The sequence below is a fragment of the Brassica napus genome, unplaced genomic scaffold, assembly GCF_020379485.1.
Source record: "Brassica napus cultivar Da-Ae unplaced genomic scaffold, Da-Ae ScsIHWf_3088;HRSCAF=3902, whole genome shotgun sequence".
Classification (NCBI taxonomy): domain Eukaryota; kingdom Viridiplantae; phylum Streptophyta; class Magnoliopsida; order Brassicales; family Brassicaceae; genus Brassica; species Brassica napus.
Genome location: NW_026016323.1, coordinates 150,966 through 161,846, shown reverse-complemented (window position 1 = coordinate 161,846; position 10,881 = coordinate 150,966). Strand labels below are relative to the sequence as shown.

The 10,881-nt window shown below is 35.0% G+C and overlaps 1 protein-coding gene across 1 annotated transcript; it reads left to right on the top strand.

Annotated features, from left to right (window-relative positions):
* Positions 1–6,649: 6,649 nt before the first annotated feature.
* On the top strand, positions 6,650–8,243 carry LOC125603097 (serine/threonine-protein kinase UCNL-like). Its single transcript, XM_048774378.1, has one exon. The coding sequence runs from the start codon at positions 6,895–6,897 to the stop codon at positions 8,104–8,106; it is 1,212 nt and encodes a 403-aa protein (XP_048630335.1). The 5' UTR covers positions 6,650–6,894; the 3' UTR covers positions 8,107–8,243.
* Positions 8,244–10,881: the final 2,638 nt, after the last annotated feature.

Here is a 10,881-nt window from a genome sequence, read left to right as displayed (position 1 = left end):
AGTCATAGGTTCTTTTACATTAACTAGCTGCCTTGTGCAATAATTTCATCACGAGTAAACATACTATATGTTCAAGAAAAACAAAATTCTAAATGTAGCAATGAGCTGTTTTGTTTTATGGATACTATATGTTTTGCTTTTGTTTCGTACATGTTGATGTTTGTTCATGAGCTATGAGCTGAGTGTTTTGTAAGAAACTAATAACTTGAATCGTTTCTTTGGATTTTACTGATGGTAATTTTTTTCTCATTCTCTTGCAGATGGTTGCTGTATCCTCCAAAATTCCACACACTGTTGAAGAAACCATGGATGTTGAAGCTCAAGTTGAAAGAGAAGAGTACCAACGTACTCAAAAACGAGGGAAGGCCATCGATGGAGATGCAACTTCTGGTGTATCTTCTCAATCAAAGAAGGTGATGAAAGTCGTTGTGCCAAGGTCTGTTGTCTGAAAGAATTTTACCTGAACCAAAGAAAGTCGTGACAGATGCATCTGCCACTATTATCGGAAGATCTTCTCATGCGCTACCAAATCAGGAACATCAAACCTCCAGAAGCATTTGTCCATCTGCAAAGAGTACCAAACATGGTTAACCAGTCAAGGAACGAATCAGATAGAGATCAACACTGATGGCAATCTGAAGTCATCAAAAGTTGCAGAGGCTGTTTTCAGAGAGGCATCGAATGAGTTGATTGTGCTAGTAGAACTGCCTCTTTCATTTATTGAAAGCACTGCTTGAAAACACTTATGCAGAAAGGTAATCCATTTAATAAACCCTTACCTTTTTATCTTCTTTTTACATGTAACATTACTAATATGTTTGTTATTAACACTTGCAAGGTAAACCTTTACAAACCCCACTCAAGAAAGACTGCAACTAGAGACATCGTTGAGATTTATGTGACGAAGAAAGCAGCTTTGAAAAACATGCTTCACACAACAAAACAAAGAGTGTCACTTACAACTGACATATGAGTTTCACATGTTACAGGTAACTTATCTACAACTTTTACTTCTTTGTTTTACTTATCATATTCGTTGTTCTACGCATCTGATATATTTTTAAAATCATTTTTTTTTAAATTCTAAAGTCTGATTTTTTTTGTTTAATTTGTAACAGGTGCAAGTTACATGGTGATAATTGCCCACTTCGTTGACGCAGCTTGGCAGCTGAAGAAGCTTATCATGGGCTTCAAGTATGTGATGGACCATAAAGGTCAGACTATCGCAATTGTCCTCTTGGAGTGTTTAGTTGAATGGGGCATTGAAAAGATATTTTGAATCACGAAAGACAATGCAACTGCGAATACTTCTGCCATTAGGAGATTCCATAGTGATTTTAGTGATGTTTCTCCTGAGGCATTAGTTCTAGATGGGAATTTCTTGCACATGAGGTGATATGCTCACATCATTAATTTAATTGCTAAGGAGGATTTGACCGAGGTAGGGGAAAATGTGTTAGCCATTAGGAAAGCTATACAATATGTTCGTTCTTCAACACCTAGGGCTCAACCTTCCTTATCATGTCTAGGGCTCTTCAGTTTAAAGATGCATTTGATAGGATGGAGGCAGAAGATAGGTTGTATAATGATTATTTTTTGGAGATGGAAAATGGGGTTAAGAGGTGTGGACCGCCTTCTTTGAGAGACAGGAGTGTTGTTGAGAAGCTTAAGAGGTTTCTGATAATCTTTTACAACAACACTTTGGTTGTTTCTGCCTCATCGAAAGTGAACTCTTACAAGTGCTACTGTGAGATAGTGACTATAGAAAGAAACCTCACTGCACTGGCCAACAGCTTCAATCCTGAGTTGTGTGTGAAAGCGTCGGAGATGTTGCAGAAGTTTCTCAAATATTGGAATGTATGAAGAGTGTCAACAGGATGCTGATCTTAGCCACGGTTTTTGATCCAAGGAAAAATATGCAATTTGCAAAGCTGTGCTTTGAGAAGTTCTATGAAAATGAAAGCTTGGAGTCTAAAGCAATGCTGGAATCTGTTGGTGATCTTCTCAGGTCTATGTTGAAGGAGTACAACACACGTTTCAGAGGGTCTACTGGACAAGCCTCTCAGTCAAATCACGCATCATCATCTCAGCCTCCTCCAGAGACGCAAGATCAAGGCACAGATAGAATGGAGCTGGTGGTTGAAGATTTTGGTTATGAAAGGATGAATTGTGTGTACAAGGAGCTGGTTGTTGAAACGGGAGATTTTACAAGGGATGAACTTAAAGTGTACTTGAAGGAGGCAGTTGAAACTCCAAAGCTCTTGGTTGGTATTGAGTTCGAAATTCTCTCTTGGTGGAAGGTTCACAAGATGAAGTATCATGTGCTTGCTGAAATGGCAAGAGATCTCCTCGCCATGCAAGTTTTATCAGTGGCATCTGAAAGTGCTTTTAGCACAAGTGGTAGGATCTTGGAGCCATATCAAAGTTGTCAAACTCATTACATGATATAAGTTCTCATGTGCACTGAGCAATCGATGCATGCTGACAACAAGGTGAGTGAACAAGTCACTACAAATGAGCAGATGCTTGCTGATGTGGAGTTGCTTGATCGACTTCATAAAGGTCTGTGTATCTTTTCACTTACTTTCTTTTTACTATATTTCGTACTTTATGTGTTTATGCTACCTCGTTTCTTATACTTTTTTTTTCTGTTGCAGAGTTTCAAGCCCATTGGCTTGATGAGTGAAGCTTCAAAATCGAAGCATGAAGTAAAAGAAGGCGGGTGAAGGTTGAAGCATGGAGCTTGAAGTTTTCTGCATTTGGTTTTTATATCTTTGAAGTTTGAATAATGTTTCTCATTTTGGTTTTAAGAATTTGGTTATGGCTTTAGATTTGTTTGAATTCTCTGAGTTGGTAAGTTTCTCACTCTACTATCAATAATAAAGATGCTTTCGTTTTAAATATGTCTTGCCTTAGGGGTTATGAGGATTCTGAATGCTTTTTTCTGTGTTTTTGTACATACTTGCATTGCAAATTACAAAATTATTTTGTTTTATAATGGTTACATTCGCTACAAATGGTACATTTAAGAACCGAAATACATATGGACACCCGATACCAAAAGTATTCCGGGTTATACCGGTTCCACGCCAGTCTACAAACCCCGACCCGAACCGTTATCCCCCGAACCGATCTTCAAATTTATCTGAATGGGGTTTCTTTTTGTTAACCATGGAAACCCGACCCCGATTAGGATGGAACCAACACCTGAATGGTACACCGGTTGTCCAGCCCTAAATGATGACATAACATCAACCTCACCATCCAAATACTAAATACTAAATACTAAACCTTAAACTTCAATCACTAAACCCTAAACTCAAATATAACTCATAAATATAAATATAAACTTTAAACCCGAATAGAATGAAAAATATAAATAGTATAGTACATATTGGTAAAATTATAAAATGTATATATTTGCATGTAAGAAGTTATGTTGACTCTAACCTCAACCCCAAATTCCAAATACTAAACCCTAAACCAAAATATAAACCCACCCTAATCACTAAACCCTAAACCCAAATATAAATCATAAATACAAATATAAACTCTAAACAAAAATAGAATAGAACAAAATAAATAGTACAATTCATATTGGTGAAATTATAAAATGCCTATGCTTGCATGTAAGAAGTTATATTGACCTCAACCTCAAGTCCCACCTTTCAAATGTTAAACCCTAAATCCAAATTTAAACCCTAAATCCAAATTTAAACCCTAAACCTTAATCACTGAACCCTAAACCCAAAGTTAAACTCTAAACCCAAATATCAAAATCTTAAAATAGTGCATAATATTATGTAATTTTAAACTATATTATGTAATATTAAACTATACGATATAGATCATTTATTGCAATAATCTACTTTTAAATCTAAAATAGAATCATTATAAATAGAACAATTGAAATTTGTGTGAAGTTTACATTTGTATGGGTATGGTTAACTAAATGTAGGCTCGAGTTTGTAAATGTTTAGTTTTGATCAATATACATAAACCAAGATTCATATCAATTACAACAACAAAACATAACTCATCCGTATGAACTGTAGAATATCATTTATATTCAATATTTGCCAAATAGAACAGAAAAAAAAAAAAACAAAATGTAAGCTCGAGTTTGTAAATGGTTCCCTTCCCTCACCCAATAGCTTTTTCTTGTGCCTCACTGTGGAAGCGCCCACTTTCGCCACAGTTAAGACCAGTCACAAGGGCAAAGTCTTGAGGAGCATAACGGATTGACTTCCACACAAACAGCCACCAGAGCTCAAGTCCTTCTCAGTTACTAACTAACGGCTATTCCATATGAGTAGAATACTTTTAAACAAATCTATGCAGTGTGAACAGACAAAGAAACTACAGGTTGCGGTCAATGGAATGAAAAACATCAGTCTATATATGTATGGTGTAACATACAGATGTACTAGAATAGAAATCAGTAGACTACACATAGTGGAATGAAAAATAAAGAGCCATTGGCCTCACAAATTAGATAACATGTAACACGAGAACAACAAACTAGGGAACAAGTGGATGTCTCACCGCGAAACGCTTTTTCCCGACAAATTGACTAATCGGAAGCAGTAAAAAAATACTTACAAAAGTTACAAAAGCGAGCAAACATAAACACGTAATCAACCATCATCATTTGTTTTTCCCTATTTTACCATACATGAAACAAAAACGAAGTAGATCAAACAAGAGGAACGGCCGATTCAGCAAAAGACATCAATATATTTCAGCAGCTACACAAACAGGAACACTTAATCAACCATCCTACTTGATTTCACCGATTTACCCAGATTCCAAAACAAAAAAAAAAACTTAAGATCAGAACTTACGGTTCGTATCGTATTCTCACCGACTCCCGATTCCGAGAAGCTGAGTCGCCGTACCAAGAAGAAACGATGGAATAAGTGATTTTGATCGGAGAGAAACACCATAAACGTTGGCGGTGTATATGCGGTGCCCAATTTTTGATGAAGACTATTATTCACTTTCATATACTAAAAGATGGTAAAGTTAAAATGAGAGGGTGTGAATAACGAAGGGACACGAGTTACTTTTTCACAGTGAGTATCAATCATTTTTGTTTCTTTCTTTTGCAAGTTTTTCCGGTTATTATTGAGGGCAATATGACAATATTGTATAAAAAATGTGTCGGTGAATTAGAACATTTAGCAGATAGTAAATTATTAATTGTTTGAGTGTTATACAATGCAATTTTCCTTAAATTTACTAGACACTTAGACAGTAACTTGGCAGAAAACTGTCTAATTTGTTTGCAAAGTCTTTTACCATTAAATTGTTTACAGTTTTTAGTTTAAAATTTTTAGTTATATGTTAAGTAAATTTATGTTCATGTGCAAATAAAGTGACCATAAAAAGTGAAACATAATTCTTCAAAATAAACAATATAAAAAGAATTACATTTACAGAATTATCATCTCCATCATGTATACACGCAATAATCTAGGGGGGGGGGAGAGAAATAATTAATTCTTCAAAAAAAAAATTAATCGATTTAATGAAAGTAGGTTTACTAATTGGAAAGTAGGTTTACTAATTGGACGGGCGTGGTAAAAGATTAACACTAAACAAAGATTTAGCTTTAGATTTAATGCGGTGGTTGCGAGGCTCCAGTTTGGCCTGGCGGCGACACATTGGCTCTACTGCATTATGGTATTGCACGTGTTCCATTATTTCAACTCCTTCATAATTTGCCTTCAGTTTTATACTCCCTCTGTTCCTAAAAGTAGGATGTTTTATAAACTTTTGATGTTTCAATATATAAGATGTTTTCATTTTCCAATGTAACTTTTACTTTATTAAAAAATGTGTATCCAATCATATTTTAATAGTCTATTTTGTAATTGGTTGAGTACAATTAATTTATAGTTTTAATGATATTTTCTAGACAAAAAGTAGTTTTCTTAATATGTGTGTTTCTACCTAAACATCCTATTTTCAGGAACAGAGGGAGTATATTTCCTTGTCGTGAAGTGGAGGGAAATAAAAGAAAAAATAAAACAAAATATACTACTCCGTAGATGACATTATTAATTTATTTGAGTATTCTTAATTAAATTAATTTTTGGTCTGTAGACAACCTGGACATTTCATTAATAGTAGAATTTTTACAGGGTTATTAAATAACTAACGTTACATATACATTAGAAGAGCGAAGTCTAGTTATTGGCTACTGCGTTTTTGCCAATTGATTAGCCGTCCTATGAACAGACAGTACATAGAACTATAGAAGTTAAAAGCGGAAGAGGTCTAACTTCGCATTGGAATGTCTTGATAATATGTAGTTGAAAAGTTTGAAACAGATTAGCGTTCATAAATCTTGATCGGTTCCATTGAAAGAGACTAGATAGCTCTGAAGTCATGGCAGAGTATTGTTCTCTTCATGTAAAGGATGGTAGGCACTAGGCAGGTTATCAAATGGTCCTCCCCATCAGCTGATCGCACGAAGGAGAATGTGGATTCCTCGAAGCTTCGAGAGAGAGATAGTTCTCTTAGATTGTTTTAATAATAAAGTCTTAATGGTCGTGTATCAATATTATTAAACATGTAGTCATGGTGTCCGTGTCCTACTAAAGAAAATAAAATTGTAGATTATATTACGTGTGCATATATCTTCCGCAACCTTTTCTTATTAGACAGACGTGAAAACTGGCCATAATATGCGGAAAATACAATTAACAGGTTTTTGTAATTAACAATTTTAAAATAAGAAAATAAAAAAAAAACTAAAAGAGACAAAGAAGTAACAGATATGAAGGCAACGATAACGATAGAACTATATTTATTTATAAATACAAGAAAAGAGGAGACAGAACCCAAAATTCAGACCCACTCGTCTCTCTCTCTCTCACTCACACTCAAATGGAGTCATCGCCGTCGTCCCCACCTTCATCGCCTGGGATTCTCAACCTCGACTCTATCAGAGCTCTTAAAATCCTCGGACAAGGCGCCACCGGAACTGTCTTCCTCGCACATGACGTTGTTTCTGTCTCCCCTTCTTCTTCTTCCTTCGCCGTCAAGCTTGTCCACAAATCGTCAGCCTCCTCTCTCCGCCGTGCACGGTGGGAAATCGAGGTCCTCCGTCGTCTCTCCGTTGAAACGAACCAAAACCCGTTTCTCCCTCGTCTCTTAGCTTCCTTCGAGTCACCGGAATTTTTCGTATGGGCTGTCCCGTATTGCTCCGGCGGCGATCTCAACGTCCTTCTTCGCCGTCAAAACGACGGCGTTTTTAGCTCCTCTGTTATTAGATTCTACGTGGCTGAGATCGTCTGTGCGCTTGAGCATCTTCATTCCATGGGGATCGCTTACAGAGACTTGAAACCAGAGAACATATTGATTCAGCAATCCGGTCACGTTACACTCACCGACTTCGACCTTTCTCGGAGCCTCAAGAAGCCCACCCGACCCGAATTCTTTCAACCCGACCCGGAATTGTGCACCGATCCTATAAAAAGTCGGAGCTTTTCTCGCTGGGTCTCGCCGGCGAAGTCAGAAAGCAAGAAAACGAGATCCGCTCGGGTCAACCCGATTACTCGCCGGAAAACCAGTTTTTCCTCCGGCGAACGTTCAAATTCCTTCGTCGGAACTGATGAGTACGTCTCGCCGGAGGTAATTCGCGGCGACGGTCACGACTTCGCCGTCGATTGGTGGGCTCTCGGTGTTCTGACGTACGAGATGATGTACGGAGAGACGCCGTTCAAAGGGAAGAGCAAGAAGGAGACTTTTCGAAATGTGCTGGTTAAAGAACCTGAGTTCGCCGGAAAACCAAATGATCTCACGGATCTTATCCGGCGGCTGCTTGTGAAAGACTCGAGTAGGCGGTTAGGCAGCCGCCGTGGCGCAGCGGAGATAAAGGAGCATTCTTTTTTCGCGGGTGTGAGGTGGCATTTGTTAACGGAAGTGTTACGACCTCCGTTTATTCCGTTGAGAGATGACGGGGAATTAACGGTTGGTGGGTTTGATATAAGGGAACATTTGGAGAAACTGAGGATGACGGTGTCATCAGCTCTTCCGTCACCGTTACAATCTCCTTCGCACGTGTGTCGTAACAGCGATTCGTTCATTGATTTCTGATCCACGGGTGTGGAATTAACACGTACAAAGTTGTAGATACTTATTTTTCTTATGTGGTGTAATTTTTATTTTTTCTGGTTTTCGTTTATATGAAAATCATTGTTGAACTTTTTTGGTATATAGAAGACTTCGCTGCACAGTCCGAAGAAGAAACTAGCAAATTTTAAATAAAAATATCGCTTTTAAAAAGATAATTATAAGGAATCATTAGTATAGGATGTCGTGGTAGAAATATAAAAATAATCTATATTATTAAAACAGAAACATTGTGTTGGACCTAACATTTATTTTATAAGTTTTTAAATTAAATACATCTTCCTACTTTATAGTTAAACCTACATTAAATCACTAATATTCTTCTCCTTATACTACTATCAATGTTTCCAAACAATATAGTCATTTCTTTATACTACTATCCATTTTCCCAAACAACACTATAATTAATCTTATGTCCAAACAATATAAAATATTAGAACTTATCTTTTTAATAACCAAATATTTAAATAAATTAAATAATTAAAAAAATTTATAAAAAACGAAAATAAATAAAACTTAATTTTACAGGGTTTAAATACTACAAAAACATTTCAATCAATGATAAATCAATTAAATTAACATATTATTTTATTTATATTTACTACGTAATTGTTCTATCATTTATTTAAGTAAGATAACAATTCAATAATAGCCATTACATAAAAAATAAATATATAAACATTATACAGTGTACAATAACTATAATAACAAAAATAATTATGAAAAAATGTTCAAAATATATGTTATCTAAAGAAAAATGCTTAATACTAATTGTTAACAAAAAAATTTAAAGCGATTATAATATAAATGATTAACAAGAAAAATTACACAAAACAATTATAATAAAATTAATTAAGTTATATAAAATGGAGTAATATGATCAAGACATTTATAGTTGTTAATTATATCTTTTTTTTCTCTATCAAAATTTTGTAGAAATGTCATAATTTAATAAAATTGTAAGACAATAAACTTTAAAATTTGGATTATAAGGTGACAAATTATAAAACTATAGCAATTTAAATCAAATTTGATATGTTAACATATCGGACATCCATCGGTTCAATTGGTTAGTCTCGGATATAGTGATTTTTATAAACATGGATATTTTTAAAACCTAAATTGAATTATCGATTCACCGGATTAACCGATTTGACTGCGGATTCGGGTCAAATTTAAAAGCATTGATTTAAATGCAAAGAAAATTCAAATAAACAAAATTCTTACAAATTAACAAAATATTTATTAATTATTAGTGAAAATTTTCATCATAAAATAATCCGCGCTTCATGATCTAGTTAAAGAATTAAATGAGAATGTGTAATCATATAATTACACGGTCTAATTCCTTCCGTAAAGCATGTTACCTGATAATTACACTTGACTACTTGAGAACTCACATTTTTTATATTCGTTTTCATTCACATACGTTGATAGCACTCAAAATCAATGTCTTAATTAATTAAAGACGAAAAAGATTTAGATTGTGGAACGCGTACTTTACTTTTTAATCACCATAATTATTCAACTCTAATACAGTAGCTATTTCTTCTGCTGGCTTTATTAATGAATCGTATAGACAGCAATGTTCTACTGTGATTCGGTAAATAGTATGCTTTTAGCGGTGAGAGAAATGCGATACTGAAGTTGAGACTTAAGATAGCAATTAAGAAATTATCAACCACTCTTTAGACATGTTTATATTATAGTGTGTTAGTTTAGGGGCGACTTGATCCCACATATTTGATTACTTTATTGATATGTAATGCTTAACATGACAGATATAGTCATTGGAGTACAAAATGTCTCCTCAAGATTCCCCAACACTCTTATTATGACATTGACTTGCAGACTAGAACATATCTAAGGAGAATCTTTCATTTGAATCCCGGTGTTATTTATAAGACAGAATCTGAATTCATTATACAGTATCAATTCACAAATGTTATCAAACGTGTAGAGGTGCGCTACAACGTGGATTCTAAGAATTTGAATACATAGGTAGGTACGTATTTTTCAAAGTTATTATGGTTAACATGTTCGTCTTTAGAAATTAAGTTATTAAGATATCATTCTATGTCATATATGACTAGCACGGAGGAAATGAGTTAAGGAGTGGTTCTTTTTTTTTTGTCACGAAGTTAAGGAGTGGTTCAAAATCTTGTCCATAATGGATGATGTTAGGAGTTTTCAAGGCTCCTAAGACAAATGTTGTAGTATAAAAGATTGTCGAACCAGTTCTGAGGGATATCAAAGCACTGAGAATGCAAGTACTCACTTAATCTAAGTGCAACCAATGATTTAGATGGGTTTTAAAACTATGACTAATTAAAAGGAATAACTAAATGATACTTTCTTAACTAAGGGAAAAGAGAACTCATGGGCATAGGGATTAGACCTTGGGTGATCAAGTATCGAACTAAGGATGGCAAATGATCAATCAAACTATCAACCTTAAGCCTAGACACAATTCTAAGCAAGCTCTATGTCTAGATGAATGCTCATTTGCTAACACATCTCAAACATCAAATGTCTTTGGTTGAATAATATGAAAGCAATCATTACTAACAAGTCTATTAGCTATCTTAGCACCTTTAACAACAAATGTCTTTGGCAAAGTATACTAAAAGCCTAGGAGAGTTGTCTCGGGCATTTCAACGAACACCTTTCGGGTGAGAAATGCCTAAGGATCAACAACTGAGTGGCCAACTCAGAAGATGCATTATGATTACTCTACTA

Bases quoted from the DNA above. Each gene is read 5' to 3' on its own strand.
- LOC125603097 (XM_048774378.1), top strand. From the start codon at position 6,895: ATGGAGTCATCGCCGTCGTCCCCACCTTCATCGCCTGGGATTCTCAAC.